At 19.2% G+C, this 18,993-nt stretch overlaps 3 protein-coding genes across 3 annotated transcripts; 2 read left to right on the forward strand and 1 right to left on the reverse strand.

The window, feature by feature from the left end:
• Nucleotides 1-1,722: 1,722 nt before the first annotated feature.
• On the reverse strand, nt 1,723-3,402 carry SRAE_X000255900 (Solute carrier family 22 member 13; the record flags this gene model as incomplete). The annotated part of the gene is made up of 2 exons (XM_024645732.1): nt 1,723-3,214; nt 3,257-3,402. 2 exons carry the CDS (start codon nt 3,400-3,402, stop codon nt 1,723-1,725), a joined length of 1,638 nt encoding a protein of 545 aa, XP_024499985.1.
• A 1,772-nt stretch (nt 3,403-5,174) lies between these two features.
• Nucleotides 5,175-6,467, forward strand: SRAE_X000256000 (Epidermal growth factor-like domain and EGF-like calcium-binding domain and EGF-like, laminin domain and Furin-like repeat and Domain of unknown function DUF3456 domain-containing protein; the record flags this gene model as incomplete). Its single annotated transcript, XM_024645733.1, has 2 exons — nt 5,175-6,051; nt 6,385-6,467. The coding sequence occupies 2 exons, from the start codon at nt 5,175-5,177 to the stop codon at nt 6,465-6,467; spliced, it is 960 nt and encodes a 319-aa protein (XP_024499986.1).
• Nucleotides 6,468-16,835: 10,368 nt separating this feature from the next.
• Nucleotides 16,836-18,082, forward strand: SRAE_X000256100 (Guanine nucleotide-binding protein subunit beta-4; the record flags this gene model as incomplete). The annotated part of the gene is made up of 5 exons (XM_024645734.1): nt 16,836-16,892; nt 16,964-17,173; nt 17,224-17,770; nt 17,818-17,919; nt 17,976-18,082. 5 exons carry the CDS (start codon nt 16,836-16,838, stop codon nt 18,080-18,082), a joined length of 1,023 nt encoding a protein of 340 aa, XP_024499987.1.
• Nucleotides 18,083-18,993: the final 911 nt, after the last annotated feature.

An 18,993-nucleotide genomic window follows, 5' to 3' on the forward strand; every position in this document is an offset into this window, starting at 1 on the left:
TTTTAATAAATATATAATAAAAAAAAATAGTAATATTTATTTTATTTTAATTATGTGTGAAATAAAGAAAAATTTTAAAAATAGTAAAACATATATATAAGATAAATAAAAAATATAAAAATTTTAAATAAAAATACAATTGATAGAAACAAGAAAATAGTAAAATTGTTTAAAAAAAATTATATTATTCTATTTTAAAAATAACTAAATTTTTAATTTAACTAGACAATAAAATAAATTTTTATTAAAGGTTTTATTTTTACAGTAGCTTCTTAAGATAAGCTTTAAAAGTAAATGAATATAATAAAAATAGTATATTATCTTCGCTTCATTACAAGCCAACCTTAATCCTATGATAGGCAGGTAAATGAAAAAAGAAATTCTAAATACAAATAATGACCACACGAAATTAGTGGAACATTCTCAATAGTAGCAAAAATTTATAGTAAACATCAAAATAGTTTGAATGTATTTAAAAGTTAAGATGATTGAAATAATTTATTATAGAGATATTTAAGAAATAATATAAGCTGATTTGTTAATTATACTAAAAATCGGATTGTTATTAGGTTATAAGGATATAATTATTACTATATAACAAACTTTTAATTTTTTTTTTATAATCACTTTTATTCTTATAATAACTATAAAATACCATGTTTTTAAGATTATTTTTAAAAGAAGTTAGGTAAATAAATTTATAATTCAATAATAATAAAAACAACAATAAATGATCAATCAAATAAAAAGATTCATGAAATTTGTTATAATAACTAGATATATTCTATTATAATTTTTATAAGATGTCTGACTAATTGTAAAAAAAGTTAAAAATTTTTATATAAAAATACATCTTTTATTATAGAAAAAAAAATTATGAACTCTATGTATAATGATGTGACAATTAAATCAATGTTATAAAAATATATATATGTATAATTTCATCCGTTAATTACTAATAATACAACTTTGAAGAAATAATTAACATGTTATATAGTATTAAAAATGTTCTGTAAAATTGTTTTAAGTATATACATATAAATTATTAGTTATGAACCCTCCTTTTTATTATAATAAATTAAAAAGAACTAATCAAGATTAAATATCACTCGATTAAGTTTATACAAAATGAACTTTTATCACAAATTATTTAAAAGAGGATAATTATTAAGTAAGCTGGTAAATTACTCCAAGTATATACTTGAAGGATATTTAATTTTTCATAAATAATTATGTATTGAAATAAATATACAAAATTATTATCATTTTTTAAATATATATATATATATGCCGCTTTTGTAATTAAATAATTTATAAAGTGTACATTGTCTGTAACATATACAATCTGGATTTTTACAAAACAACCTTACGTTACACTTAATAATTGTTATATACAATTATTAATAGGCATACTTCAATTATGATGAAAAATTGTTAAGAACATTTTGAACGTGATTTTTACATCTCCATTGTTAGCATGACAAAAAGTCTTTTAGGAACTTTCAAGTACTTTATCATTTCTAACAACAATAATTGTACTTTTAAATATTTTAAAATAATAAAAATTTTGGCATTGAATTATAAAACGTTTTGTTGCAGTAATTTTATTTATATAATAATTTACATAATTATTTTCTTGATTTATTTAATTGTAATCAAAAATAATAAAAAAAAAGGCAAAATTCAAGGCAATATTATGAATATTATTATTCATTTTTTATATCAACTTTTTTTAGTAGTTGTTAATTCTTCCATTTCAGAAATTTCTTTTGATTCTGTCATACTTCTGCTATTATTATCTGACTTTTCTAATTGTTCTATCGTTTCAATTAATGATTCACCAACAGTTTCTGGTAAAAGGCATATTGTTAATATACAAGCTATAATAGCACATAATGAAAATGGTATAATCATATATAATCTTCCAAATTCTGTGACAAGCCACATTGAAACATATGATGAAAGAATAGCTCCAATTCTAGCAAATGTTGAACATAAACCCATTGCTGTATTTCTAATAACTGTTGGAAATAATTCTGGTGTAAAAGTATATATAGATGCATATACAATTGTTATTGAGCCTTTAACTAATGAATAAAGAATAAGATTAAATATCCAATGCAATTCTAAATCATCAAGAAATAGCGACACTATCATGAATATGGCACAAAAAAAATATCCACCACCTAATAAAGGTTTACGACCAAATTTATCAATAGTAAAATATACAAGAACCATTGCTGGAAGTTCCATAAAACCACCAAAAATAAATGCAATATATGGGTCACCACCTAAAAAATCTGGTTTCATTGAAACACCATAATAAACCATTGAAACAACAGGCCAAATAAAAAATGCAACAATTGAACGAAGTCTAATTTTTGGTGTTTTAAATAAATCACTATATGTTAAATGTTTTTTTTTTGTTTTATTTACTTCACTATCATTTAATGATTCAATTTCTTCCCACCATTTTTCTGGCATTGATGAATTATTCATTTTAGCAGCTTTATTAAGAATTTTATCTGCTTCACTATAACGTTTTTTAGATACTAACCATCTAGGACTTTCAGGTACAAAAAATTGATATGATAAAAATAAAATAGTAGGTAAAGCAATTGATATATGAAGATAACGATAATCTCTTATATAATATGCTAAAATACCTAAAATAATTTGACCTATTGCAAAAAAACCACCCGTAAATACAGATGATATTTTTCTTTTTGATGGTCCAACTAATTCCATTCCAATGATAACAGCAATAACAAATATTCCAGGATGTGCAAAACCAGTTATTATTCTTAAAAAAGCATAAAATAACCAATTTGGTGCTATTGGCATTAATAATCCTGCAACAATTTGCATAATTATAGCAATCATAAAAACTTTTTTTCTACCAATTCTATCACCTAATATACCAAAAATTATTGAACCTAACATTTGTCCAATATAATAAAAACTTTGAATTGTTGCTTTCCATATACTTCTTTCACAAACAATATCCCAACGATTTATAGCTGTATATAAATTATTAGGTAGATAATATACATAACCATTAGGACATGATGATGTATTATTGTAGAAACATTTTTTATAAAAACATTTTTCAGTACTATTTTTAGATAAACAATAATTATCATATGGAATATATTGTGAAATATTTTTATTTATAAAATAATTTCCATCATCAAATTCATTTGATAAACGACATCTAAAATAAAAAAAATATAAACAAAATTTATCATAGTAATACCTATGATTAATTTCTGGTGCTGCAAAAGTCCATGATAATGAATGCATTGCAGTAAACATTGTTGGTAAGCATACTAATAAAAATTGTATTGCTTGATATTTTCCAAATTCACCCAAATGTGTAAAAAGTAAATCATCAAATTTCATATTCTTAATAACTAAAATTTAAAATATAAAAAAAAAATTTACTAATTAAATTAGTATGTTAATGTTTTATAAATTAATATATAATTTTTAATAATCGTCTAGTGATACTATTAATATAATGATTTATAATAAAAAAAAATTGAAATATTTATTTAATGAATTAAAAGAATAATGTTTTTATATAGCAACAAGTATTTTTAAAAACGAGAAAAGTATATTGTTAAAATTTTTATTAAGGTAATTAAGTTGTAAATCATTTGTGTCTACTTCATTGTGTTTAATACTAAGTTTAAAATTCTATTTTATTTTTAGAAAAAAAAAGTGTACTAATATATCTTTAATAATATAAAAATTAGACAAATAAAATACACCATCTTTATATTCGATAATGAATATAATGCGATTCTTCTCATAATACTAAATTTTTCGTTTTTAATTTAAAAAATTTGAATAATTTATATGATTTATACATATATATATATATATATATATATATATATATCATCCAAACAGTCATTTTTTTTTATATTAAAGAAGTATATTAGAATGATAAAAATATTATAAGAATGGTAAGAGATAACGTTATCTTGTAATTTTTAATTAAGGAAATAAAACAAATGCTAGTTTTTATTATATTTATTAATATTATGAAAACACTCTTAAATTAATTGTTAATTTGTATTATGATTTAAAAAAATATATTTAAATGATACTTAATCAGTTTTCTATTTGAGACTATAAAAATAAAATTTTCGCCATAAAAAAAAGATTACATATATTCAATAGACAATATATAAAGTATTTAATGTATACTAGTAAAATTAAATTAATATCTTTTTAAACATTCTTTAAATATATTTATAGAGTTTAAAAATGAAAAAAAAAATTATTTTAATATGAATATTTTTGTATAAATAATTAGCAACAAATTTAAACACAACATTATATATTACAATTTAAAAATAATTTAATGGTTAAAAATATCTGTATAAGTAAAAATTATTGTTGTAATTTGAATAAAAAAAATTAATTTAATTATTAGTTAAAAAAAAAATTTTATAGTAGAGAAATATATATTATATAGTAGAAATGTAGATCTAACAAATACACGTCAATTTTTAACTATATATTGGAACCAAGTTTGTAATTTATGACTAATCGAAATGCGGCCAAATATTAGGACAAGACTGAATATTTCGTAAAAATGTTTGGTTTTATCATAAAACCTTATTATAGAAGACAAAAAAAAATAAAAAATTGTAATATTTTAATTATTATGTCTCTTTAATTAAAATATTTTAAAATTATATTCACTGATTTTATATTATTATTTTTCAAAATTTTCAGCTTACAACATATAATTTCCCACTTTAATTTTTTTTATTTTAAAAATATCAATGAATAAATATTGTTTATTTTTAGAAAATAAAACATGCAAAATAAAAATAAATCGTATTTCAAATATCATATATATTTTTTATTCTTTTATAAGCATAAAATTAATTCTTATTATAATAATTATCTTTATACATATTTCTTTATAGCATATTAAACATTGTTATCTTAAAACGAATTTTGGAAAATATTTAAATTTAAAAGATCCAACTTGTCTTTTTATTAATGATTATAATTATTTGTCCAATTGTTTGTAGTCCACATTTCTGTTGAACTTTATTTTAAGTTAGCATTATTCTATACAACATACTATAAATTAATTATATTCATTATAATTAAAATTATATCAATATTAATTATAATTTAAAATAACAGCAATGTATTTATTCGCAAAAAAATATTTATTGGTACAAATTATTTTATTAATATTTTCTTTTATAATATATGTTGATGCTGATTGTATAGAATGTAAATTGTTAGTTGAAACTTTTTTAGTTGGATTAGAAAAAACAAAAAAAGGAAATTTTGCTGGTGGTAATACTGATTGGGAAGAAAGAAAATTAGGAACATATAAAACGTCAGAAACAAGATTTTTAGAAATAATAGAATATGTTTGTAAAAAAAGTTCTTTAGAAAATTCAGATGAATATAGTGGAAAAAATAATATTGAATTTAAATGTCATAATTTACTAGAAAAATATGAAGAAGAAATTGAAGAATGGTTTAAGAATGAACAAGATAAAGAAAATGATATGATGAAATATTTTTGTTATGATAAATTAAAATTATGTTGTCCTCCAGGTAAATATGGTAGTGATTGTAAGGAGTGTCCAGGTTTATTACCAAATGGAACTGTATGTTATGGAAGAGGTACATGTAATGGAGATGGTTTAAGAAAAGGTAGTGGTAAATGTGTATGTGATGAAGGTTATGTTGGTCCATATTGTAATAATTGTGAAAGTCAATATTTTGAAGAAATAAAAACAACATCCTATATTAAATGTGAGAAATGTTATGAAGGTTGCGCAAAAGGTTGTAAATCTTCAGGGCCAAAAGGTTGTAATTCTTGTAGAACAGGATTTGAAATGAATGAAGAATTAGGATGTATTGACATTGATGAATGTGTTATTGGAGAAAAAAAATGTGTAAAAGCTAATGAATATTGTCAAAATACTATTGGATCGTATGATTGTTTATGTATTGAAGGATATATTTTAAATAAAAAAACAAAAGAATGTGAAATTGACATTAATGGTATGTTTTTGTTATTATTATATATTAGTAACTTTACTTTTATTTTCTGTCATCCACATTAATAATTATGTTAACAATCCTCATGTTATTTAAACAATTTCAGCACATCCCCTTAAAGGCTGGTACCGTCCTGACACATTTTTGAAGTCAATTGCCTTTACAAGTTTTGTTGCCATTCTTGGTTTTGTAATATGGCAACGGTCATTAACATTAGCAATACTTGCATTAATTGCCTCAATTTTAATAGCCTATATAGAATATAATGTTGATGTTAACACTATTCCTGATGAAGCTAAACATTTTTTCAATTCTTAAAATTTTTTTTTATTTTAGGAAAAATAAATGAAGAAGGAAGTATTAAAGAAGAAGCTAATGTAAACAATGATAAAGATATATTAAAAAAAGAAGAGTTGTAACATTCTTTTTATGTTAATTAAAAAATAATTTAAACATTACTAACTTATGTTTTATTTACTTTTGTGCCTAGAAGGAACTTTCTTTTTGGTAAAAAAAAAATTATTTACATTAATGTATAACAAAAAAAAAAGATATATTTGTTTAATTTTATACCTTTCTTATTAATGAACCATTTTATTTAATAGTTATATAAATAATTTGTTACCATGTTCTTTGATTTATATTTGGTTGTTTAAAAAAAAAAAATAGTTCAATTAATTATTATTAAATAGTAAAAAGTAATGATTTTTTTTTCTAAATATTTTTACAAATCATTTTGTTTAAATATATTTAAAAAAATAAATATATGCCATAATATTATTTATTTAAGAAATAAAAGATATTCAATTTATAAAATATTTTAAATTTATATAAATAAAATTTTTGATTTTTTAACTTACTTTAAGGAATAATTTTTTTTTTTTATATATTATTAAAATTTTCCATAAAACTTTTGATTTCTAAATGTTATTTAATTTATTTTTTAAAAAAGAACCTTAAAGTAAAATTTTATATAATTGGTATGTTATGTTAAAATAAAATAAATGAAGTTATAAAAATATTTGTTTTCTTTTTAATAATAATATTCTTTTTTCTTTTACAATTTTGTTTAAATTATTATTTATAATTTATTGTATGTTAACATAAAGATAGATATTTTCAAATTAGTGTCTGTTAACATTATTATTTTTCCAATGTACATGATCATTGAATATTTTAATAAGCGTTATTTGTTTCACTTATATAATATTTAATTTTTGCTTATAGTTATAATTTAGAAGTATATTTCTTAGATAATATAAAATTATATATATATGATATTTTAATGATGGATATTGTATATATTTTTATATTTATTTTGTTGAAATTTGTTACATCCTTATTAAAAATTTATTGTTTTAAAGTTAACAAATGACGTAATGTTTAAAAATGAATAAATGTAAATTATTCTTTACATTTAAATTATATCCTATGATATAAATAATATACAGTAGTCAATTAGATATGTTTAATGTTTCGTTTTTCTAGAATACTTAATAACAATCTTTTTGATATGAACGGAAATTAATTGAAAGACATTTTTCTTATTACTAATATTATTAAGATATTTTTAAAAGACAATTAAAAAAAAAAGAAAAATAATAGTTAAGTTAAATGATGTCTAGATACAATTTATTTTGTTTTTTAATGAATTTTTTTTAATATAAGTAAAAGGATATAAAAGATAACAAATTGAGTGTCTTCTATTTTAAAGGTTTATAATGGTCATTAAACATCAATGTTACTTTCATGTCCTAATTTAAGGATTTTCTTTTACCATTATATAGATATAGTAATACAAAGTACTATATTATAATATGGACTTTTTCTTCTTTTAATATATCACTCTCTTTCAATACTACTTAACTCAACAAAATGATATCCCGCCTTATATATATATATATATATATATTAAAATAACCATTCTAATCTCATTTTATTATCATGGCAAATTTTATTTTCCCTACCAACTTCATCAAATTCATCATATTTTTACATTCATTTAAAATTGACTTAATTTAATGTAAGAATATTATTTTTTTTTTTATGTTTCAAATACTATTTATAATAAAAATGTTTATTTAAGATAGAAATATGAGAATAAAAAAAAATTAAAATTATTTTTTTTTTATATCAAAAAGTTTATTAATATTTTAAATAATAAAAATTGTTTGTTTAATTAAATGATACTCTAAAAATAATTACAAAAAAATAATTTTATGTTTTTAGATGACAAATAAAAAATTTCTTTTTAAGTACATGTTATGAACAAATTATATCGTGATGTTCAACATAATTATTATTTATTGAGAGTGTAAATACAAATATATGTATATATATACATTTACATATAAATAGTATCGTGCCTCTCAGTTAATTTTATATATTGAATATATTTTTAAATTAAATATAACAAATATTTTATTTTATCTTTAATAATACCTTTAATAATTAAAAGTATATTTTAATATGATATTATTATGTAAAATTAATAATTACATCATTTCTTAACGCATTTTTATTATATATATATATATGTATTATTTTATCTAAATACACAATTTTTAAGAGTAGCTTCTTTTTGCCTAAATTGTCTTCTCATTAAAAAAAGAATATGTTAACAGAACTAGTTACTCTTTTGAATGTAGAAAAGAAAAATAAGACTAATTTTGTTTCTTATAGGCATGTAAAAGTTGGTTTTCAATCATAAAAAATTATAGCTGTTTATATAAAGAAGATTATAAAACTCTTTTTTTTTAAATACTTTTTAAGTTTTTATGGTTGATAAAGTTTTTTACCGGTAAAATGAGTTGTATTTTTTTTTAAGAAAAATTTAATAATATTAATAATATCTTACCATCATATTGAAATTAATAATATTTTATTCTTGTGACAATAATATGAAAAATTATTTTTTTTTTTTGGGTATAGAATATTAAATACTTTCCAACAAACGATTAACATCTAATTTCCTTTTTCTTATAGACCTATTTCCGATTATTTAAATAAAGTTTAAAAAGTAATTTTATCAAAATAAATTTTTTAATTATTAATATTATATAAAAGAAATAATTTAATTTTATATAAAAGCATAAACATTGCGCAATATATATTTATATCTATTTAATAAGGATACAGCTTCATTCTTATCATCTTATCAATTTAAGGTAGGTCAATTTCAAGATTTTTTTAAGTGATAAAATAAATTATCTTATTAAAAATGCTACTATATATATATATAAAGAATATAATTTTCCATTTGAATTCATTTATTTGTTGTGTATCAACTTTCGGCACAGTGCATTTATTTATTTAATTCTAAATCTTTGTTGATAAATATATATTGTTAGGTATTTTGTATAACTTGCAATAACTTTTAAAATAAATGTTTTAGAAATATTTCTACCTCAACAAGACAAAAATTTAAATACAATGATAATAATATTTCTTTTTAAATATATTTATATAGCTTTTTTAATATTTATATATATATATAGTAGAGTACTTTATTAATATTAAAACATGTTGATATATTAATTTTTTTATACATATAAATTGTCCAAAAAATTAGAATATAATTATTAATAAAGTCAATGTACTAATAACTAAAAAAAAATGTATGTATTAATAAAGAATGTTTTCATGCACTGAATAAGATATTTTATGATAACATTGAATGGTTATTTTAGAAAAATATAAATAAATAATAGGTTATTTCATAAATTATAATTCATTTGGGAATATTCTAGATATTTTTTATTTTCCAAAATCTTAAACATTTTTTTAATATTATTATTAAAATGATGAAATTTTTTTTAAATATAAGTATATATCATTTCTTATATGATATATTTTTTTACCATATAACATTTGTTTTATTATGATTTATAAAAAAAAATACATTTATTAAATATAACTTATAAGTTGTTTTTCTATAAAAAAAATTAACCATTCAAAGCATTTGAATAATTAGATTCCATTCACATTAAAAATGTATTTATTAAAATATTTTTTTACCACTTATATAAAAAAATGTATTATTATATTTTTAAAAATAAATGGTATATTTATTAAATTAAAATTATTTTTTTTACTAACCTTTTTTAAACCATATTATTTATAATATTTTAAATTAATTGTTAATAAAACAAAAAAAAAGCAGTTTATAGTAATTAAAACAAAATTTTATTTTTTTGAAGAAAGGCATATATTATCTCATATTTATATTAATAATTATGATTGTTGTAAACTTCAAAAATAATTAACTTTATGTACATATGAATATATATATATATATAAATTAGCTTCAATATGTTGTGTACTATGATGCTTAGTTTGAATAATTTAGTGATATATTGTTTCTTCATTATATAACTGTACTTTAAATATATAAATTATTTTTGATGAATAATGATAAAAATCATAATATATCTTTAAAAAAATATTAATTAAAATTTATATAACTTAAAATAAATGTGGTAATGTCCTTTCATATATTTTATTGAAGTGGAATTATTGAATAGATTAATAATCCTATTTTTTAAATTTTTATTTAAGAAATATTTCATATATCGAAGTTATTTTTTCATTTAAATCTATATTTTATAAATTATATATTTTTAGTTAATGTATTACATTTTTTTTTGTTTTGTAATTTCAAACCACTTAGTCATTACTTTTATATTTAAAATTTTTTTATATAACATATATATATATCTTTATTACAGAACTTGTATGATTTCTGATAAAATAAATTTTGCCTTAAATTTTTATTAAAACGCGTATGACACTATATATAAATATCAAAGACTTATTATGGTAAAATATTGTTGTCAATGATATCTTTACTATAAAAGAATATAATATTAAATGAGGTCTTTAGTTATACAAAATTTAAATGCTTTGTGCCTTTTTCATTTATCATTAACTTATATTAATAAACAACAAATACTTTTTAAAAACTTGTTTTAATTTAAAAAAAAAGAATAAATATAACGATATTTAATATTTAAATTTAATCTCTTTTTAAAATTAAAAAAAATTATTAGAATGTTATAAAATATGGTGATTTAAAATTTTATTAAAAAATATTAATATTTTTAATATGTAGTTAATTTAAAAAAAAAAGTTATTACTCTATCATAAATATTAAGTCAATGACAATTTACAACATATTTTATATACTTAATTATGAATTATTCTTTATCAATTATTAATTTATTATTTAGTTATTACATGGCATTTAATAAGTAAAAGTTAGCGTAATTGAATTTATGAAGCTTATAAATTTTAATAAAACTAATTAATCGGAATATTTAATAAATTTTATATAAATTTATAATAATATCACTAAAGTAATGTTTTTATTTAAAAACTCATAAATGCATATAATAGTATTAATAAATTAAATATTTATATTATAATAAACAATATTTTGTTATATTTGAAGATAAATTTTAAATAAAATTGTTTAAAATTATAGAGGGAACAAACAAAAATTACTTTACTTATTAACATTTTTATCTTTTCTTTTTTTTTTACAAAAATTAAAAAAAAAATAAAAATTAGTGTCATAAAAGAATGGTTTTATTACAACAAAATAATTTTTTTTTCATATTCTCACGATAAATTGATGATTATGAACGATTAAAAAAATAACAGTCGAAATGTAAATAAATGATATAGTATATAATTTATCGTAAGACTTAAAACTTATCTTCAAATTTTCCACGATATATATTTATAAATATATATATATATATATATTATACAAAAAAAAATTTTTTTAATTTGTTTTTTTTTTAAATTTTACTCTTTTTTACACGCAACTAATTTTATAATATATTATATTTGAAATAAAATTTCCACATCATATGACAAATAGTTGATCATACTTATAAAGAATTAAACACTTTAGATACTATAGGATATTTTTATTTTAAAGTTTCATCTACGCCACTTATTATTATTTTCTTATCATTGGAAAAGAAAACTTTTTAAAATTAGCATAGTTGTTATTAATATCTTTAAATCAAAAATAACTATTTTTTCTGCCTTTTTTCTTTCATTTTTATTGATCATTATCTCCATTACAAACATGATAATAATGTTTCAATATTTTTTGATATTGTTATAATTTCATTCAAATATAAAATGATATTTATTTAAAAAAATTTTTTTATTATTTTGTGTAAATTCAAATAATAACCTTGTGTAACAAGGAACCTTATAAATTAGTGTAACTAACAAAAATCAAAACATAAAAAAATTTTTTTAACCATCCAATATTTTTTACAAGAAGTATAAAATTATATAAGTTAATAAATTTATAATATTAACATCTATTGAATATATAAAAAAAAAATTATTTTAATAAAGAAAAATTTTTTTTTTCTAATTGTTTAATAGAAAAAAAAAATTGCTTTAAAATTTATATATATATATTAAAATCTATGAAAATAATTATTTTTATCATATTACATGATATTGAAGTATTATGAGAATATTTTATTCATTAATTTCTTGTTTTCTTTTTTTACTATTATTTAATTCTAATGAATTTACATAATTATTAGATAGAAATATTGATAAACAATATTATTTTAACAATTCTATTTTCATATTTACCTATTAAATTTATTTTTTCATATATATATTTAATTATCATCTTAATTTTTTTTTTAATATTCTTTAAGATATTTCATATTATATATATCAGGAACCAGATATATTGATAATTTATATTTTAGCACGCTACTATGTATGTAAATTAGAAGTTTGATGATTAAAATGTTTGAGTCGATAGTTTTTTTTATAATGCTAACAATTCATAGTATAAAATTTCTTTATTTTCTCTTTTCATATAAATTCTTTTTATGTCTGTGTGTTTGATAAAATATATATATATTATTACTAAATACTATAGTGGGAAAAGGCATATTTTAGTTGACATAGAAAGTGTCTTGCATACATGCAAACATTACCTACTTCAAGTTTTTAAAAGAAATAGCTTCTATTTAACATCCAGAGATTACGAGTATTGACGCTATAAATAATATAGTATATAAATGTATAACATATTCGGCTTACCAGCAACACATGAGGATAGTAGAATACAAGTAAGAGGAATAATGATAATACTAAAAATTTTCCTTTTTAATGTTGTTCCCTTGAGAACGTGCTACCACTTACCCTGCCATCTAGCATGTAATTATATATTTAAATATATATATATATATATTATATATAAAATTTGCCATATATATATACTAAAGATACATATATGTATATATATAGATATATCTTGAAACAAGAAAAGATAATTTTCTTATACTCCAATAACACATACTATCTCTTACTAAGAAAAAAGCAATGTCCTGATTCAAAGTGAATAGAAAATAACCTCTAACATGTATATAATTTTCTAGTCAGTTTTACTCTCTTTGTCATACACTATTGTATTTTTATTTTTTTTTTTTATAAATATATTTATAGCTAGCTTTTAATCAAGTTTATATATTCATTTATCTATATATAGAAAATTTGTTCTTCTACTAATAGAATAAAGAAAATAAAATATTTTTAAATGTTATAACTTATGTATATTTTTTTAACTTTTTTATAAATGTCATCATATATATAGAAAATCATTATACTTTTTAGAAAAAAAAAAAGTTCTTCCAATTTTAAAATATATATTTATTTTATTCTAATCATTTTAATTTTAAAATGCATCAAAATAATATAGATATTAAATAAAAACAAAATAGTTTTATTATTCAATAGTCATAAATAATGATATCTTATATATATATATATATATTTTTTTTTTCCTCAATTATCATAACATATTTCCTTTTCTCTATTATATAAGATAAAATGTTAATATGTACACCTCTTTTTGTTAACATAAAGAAAATAAACCATAAATTTATTTTAAAATTTTATGCCATGTCAATTATAGTAGCTCATCTTATCACTTGCTTTCTTTGATGAACCATAATTTTATATGTAATAGTTCTTATTGTTAGAAAAGAGTTTTGTGAGGCTGACATGAACATGTTGATAATATTGTATTTTGCTCTCTTATTTTGTATACTTTTTAAAATATTCTTTCAACTATTACATATATTTATTTATAATATATTTCTTTTTTATTTTATTTTTGTCTCCTTATTAACATAAAAAATATTTTGTTATTTAATTTATTATAATGATCATATTTAAAATAATAATATAATATCAATTTTTGATATTTTTTTATCTAACTAAATTTAACAAAAAAAAAAATACTTTTTTTCACATATTTTAATATATTTAATTTTTTATAACTTCATATGATTGTGTTTGTCGATATAATATAATGTTTAGTTTTAGTAGTAATGATGATAGAAGATCAACAAAAAGCTTCTTCTATCATGTAATATTTTTTTTTTGTTATTTAAATATATATCAAAACGCTTTTATATAATCAATATGTTCAGTTGTTAAATGAAAATTGATGACACAGTAAAATTATATACTACTTTTTATACTTTTAAATAAGTAATTTTTCTTTAAAAATACTATTTTAAAACCCTTTATGATAATTCCCTATCAAATTATCTATATATTATTTATTTCTATCTTTATATTAAAATATTTAAAATGTCTATTGCGTAATACTTTTAACTAAATATAAAAGATGCCACATATTATTTATAAATTAATTTTATCATTAGTTATTTTAGAAAATTAGATCTTTTTTTCTTTTTTATAGTTACTTAATTTAATAATATATTTTCAATATAACTATTAATCTTAATCTAACTTTATTTAATTTAATAATGAACTTTTGTTTTTTTTTTTTTGTAAATATGAATATTATTTTTATCATAGTAGCTAAAGAAATTTAAATATATTTATGCATAAATTAATGTAATATTTTAGATAAAGATGAAGAAACGATAATATATATATATATATAATAATCATTATTTTCAGTTAATTATAAATTATATAGTTATAATCAGATGCGTAATCTTTTTAAATGTGTTTACGTCTATGTTAAGCTTTTTTAAAATAATAAATTTAAAAGTAAATTATTATTAAAAAAAATTTTTTTTTTTTAAATAGACAAACTATTTTAAGTTAATAATTATATCATAATAAATTTTAACATTCTTATATTATTAAGAAGATTAACCTTATATATATCATTTTTTAATAAATAATAAGATAAAAATAAAAAAAAAAACATATGTTTTTATGTTATAAAATATTCCTTTTATATATATATATATATATCCACAATGAGAGAGTTATAAGCTCAACTATCTTAACTTTAAAAATCTTTATAAAAAGCATTAATGTTCTATGTTCTGAGAGAAAAACGATAGGACATAAGTAAGAATCGCTAGTATACAATATATGTATATATATATTAAAGTATATGACCTTCAAACTTGGTTTGTTGTATAACCGCAGACTGCATTTTTCCAAGTAGCGACCATCCAATTGGGAGAATTATTTTTATCGTACAATTTATTCTGATTGTCGCATCTTGCTTTTTATTTCGCATTCTTGGTACTTGGCCTAGCCAATAAATTTCTTATCCTGCTTTTCATATTACTAAGCATCTATATGTCAGGCTAGCATATGTTATAATATACAATATTTGGTCGCACAGGCACACACATATCATATTCTGCTCTAAAGATACTTAAGGACACTCACTAAAATGAACGGGAAGATAGTTTTGACAGGGTAGTCTTTTTACTATAAAATGTTGCAATAGCTATTGGCCAAAAATATTAAATTTTAATTCTTTGGCATTTTCTATTTTAAGTTATCTAATAAAGTATTGTAGTATTTTTATTTAAAGTAAAAATTATTTAAATATATTATTTATCTAACTAATATATTTTTATTTATTTATCTTTTTCATTAATTATAATAATATCAATTTATTAATTGAAATATAATTAATATATTATAAAAACTTTAATATTTTTATAATTAAATAATATTATTATATTGAGAATTTTTGTTAACAACTTAATATATCAAAAAGGAATATTAAACATTAATTAATATTTCTCATTTTAATATTAACATAAAATTTGCTTTTTAAAAAATAAGAAAGTTAAATTTATCTATGCTTTTATAAATATTTCTTTTTATTTATTATTATTTTTTTTTTATTTTATTAATAAGTAATATATATATATATATTTATTACTATTATTAATAGAATAATTATTCTATATAACGATAATATATTTACAAAAAGATAAAGATAATATTATTGATAATATTTGTACAAAATGATATTACTATAATTTTATCCCTTAAAATTTCAATTTTATAATCAACTAGTTATAAAAAAAGTTTCTTACCTAGCGATAAAAATTTTTTTTTTTCACTTTACTTGAAGAAATATGTTTTACATATTTAAAGTTAATTTTAACTTTTTGTATTATTGTATTACTGATATATAAATTTATCTGTATGGCCTTCTTTTGTGTGAAGTGTACGTTGAGAGCTTTCCACAAATTTTAATATTAAATTTTGATGTATACAATATAAAATTTATCATTGCATAAATTTATTTTTAAAATATAACGATGTCAATATATAATTTTATTTATATATATATTGTTTAATTAATTTTTATATATATATGTTCATATATATTAATATCTATTTTTAGAACGCGCTATTTTGTGTGTTCCTGAAATCTCGCTATTTTTGCTAGCTGCTTCGCCTATAAAAGAGCTGCAGCTACGCCTTGTAGCCAAGGGTAAAACATGAGCGAGCTTGACCAATTGAGGCAAGAAGCTGAACAGCTTAAAAGTCAAATCAGGGTAAGTTATTATTAATTAATTTTTTTTTTTTTTTATTATATATAAAATTATTATCAATTTTTTTTTTATAGGAAGCACGGAAAGCCGCAAATGACACAACTCTTGCCTCAGTCGCTGCCAATTTAGAACAAATTGGACGAATACAGATGCGTACGAGGCGGACGTTACGAGGTCATTTAGCTAAGATATATGCTATGCATTGGGCAAGTGATTCAAGAAATTTGGTTTCAGCTTCACAAGATGGTAAATTAATTGTGTGGGATTCATATACAACAAATAAAGTATGTTTTTTTTTCTTATATAATATATTAATAATTTTATTAATATTTAGGTTCATGCTATTCCACTTCGTTCATCATGGGTAATGACTTGTGCATATGCTCCATCAGGCTCTTATGTAGCATGTGGAGGTTTAGATAACATTTGCAGTATCTATTCATTAAAAACACGTGAAGGAAACGTCCGTGTATCAAGAGAACTACCAGGTCATACTGGATATTTATCATGCTGTAGATTTTTAGATGACAATCAAATTGTAACCTCATCTGGAGATATGACTTGTGCATTATGGGATATTGAAACAGGACAACAAGTAACCGCCTTTACAGGACATACTGGTGATGTTATGTCTTTATCTCTTTCCCCTGATATGAGAACTTTCATTTCTGGAGCTTGTGATGCTTCTGCTAAATTATGGGATATTAGAGATGGAATGTGCAAGCAAACTTTCCCTGGTCATGAATCTGATATTAATGCTGTAGCATTTTTCCCATCAGGTCATGCTTTTGCTACTGGATCAGATGATGCAACTTGCAGATTATTTGATATTCGTGCTGATCAAGAATTAGCAATGTACTCTCATGATAATATTATTTGTGGTATGTTTTTTTTTTTTAATTTCATTAAATTATATTTATTCTTTAAGGTATCACTAGTGTTGCTTTTTCGAAATCTGGAAGATTATTATTTGCTGGTTATGATGACTTTAATTGTAATGTATGGGATTCTATGCGTCAAGAAAGAGCAGGTATATTAAATAATTATTTTGTTCTTTTTTTTATTTTTATTTTTGTATAATTTTAGGAGTACTTGCTGGTCACGATAATCGTGTATCTTGTTTGGGTGTTACAGAAGATGGGATGGCAGTCTGTACTGGATCATGGGACAGTTTCCTTAAAATTTGGAATTAAAGCATATTATATGCTGGTAGAAATTAGTATGAGTAATTTTATAGAGTTGATAAAGCATTATATTATCTGCCATTTTATGATTTTGACAATGTAATATTCTTTTAGACTTTATAATGCCTAATTTGTACATTAGCTAAATTTGATGGCTGACAATGACAATAATACTTAGCATATAGTTTGAGAAATTTATGAAATTTGATTTATATTATTGTATTATAATCATATAATTTTAGCTTTATGTTAAAAATAACATTTTAATTGTTTCATTTAATATTTACAATTAGAAGAAAAACTTTTTAGACATTTTTTAAGCTATTATTATAAAGATACAAGTAAATAATGCAAATTATCATTAATTCTCAATACATTATAACAAGAAAGCCCAAAATATTTTAATTAAATAGTTTTATTATTATTGTCATTTTCATCTACCCATTATTCTTATATTTGCTGCCATCTTTAATTTAATATAGAATTTATTTTTCTTTCACCTCATCTAATTTAATTAACATTTATTACAAAAACTGTTATATTCTTGATTGATTCAAGTTATTGTCTGCTTTCTTATCAAGGTGATAAATCAAGCTGAAATATATGCACAATTATAGCATATTTTATATGGAGCAAAGCTAAATATTTTTTTTTCATATTATTTCTAATATCGCTCAGAGCTGAAATTTGTGAAATATTTGTTTTTTTTTCATGTTTGTCGTACATTTTTTTATAATTTTAATTTTTTTTTATATGTATTTATTACTTATATAAGCTTTCCTTAATATATCTAATTTTGTTATACTATTTAAAATATCCCTTTTTATTTTTACATTCAAATTATAAAAATATTCCCATGTATACTTATAAAATTAAATTTCATAACTCATTAAAGATAATTTTTTTTTATTCATATATTC

Source organism: Strongyloides ratti, scaffold srae_chrx_scaffold0000007 (genome assembly GCF_001040885.1).
Source record: "Strongyloides ratti genome assembly S_ratti_ED321, scaffold srae_chrx_scaffold0000007".
In the NCBI taxonomy this organism is placed as follows: domain Eukaryota; kingdom Metazoa; phylum Nematoda; class Chromadorea; order Rhabditida; family Strongyloididae; genus Strongyloides; species Strongyloides ratti.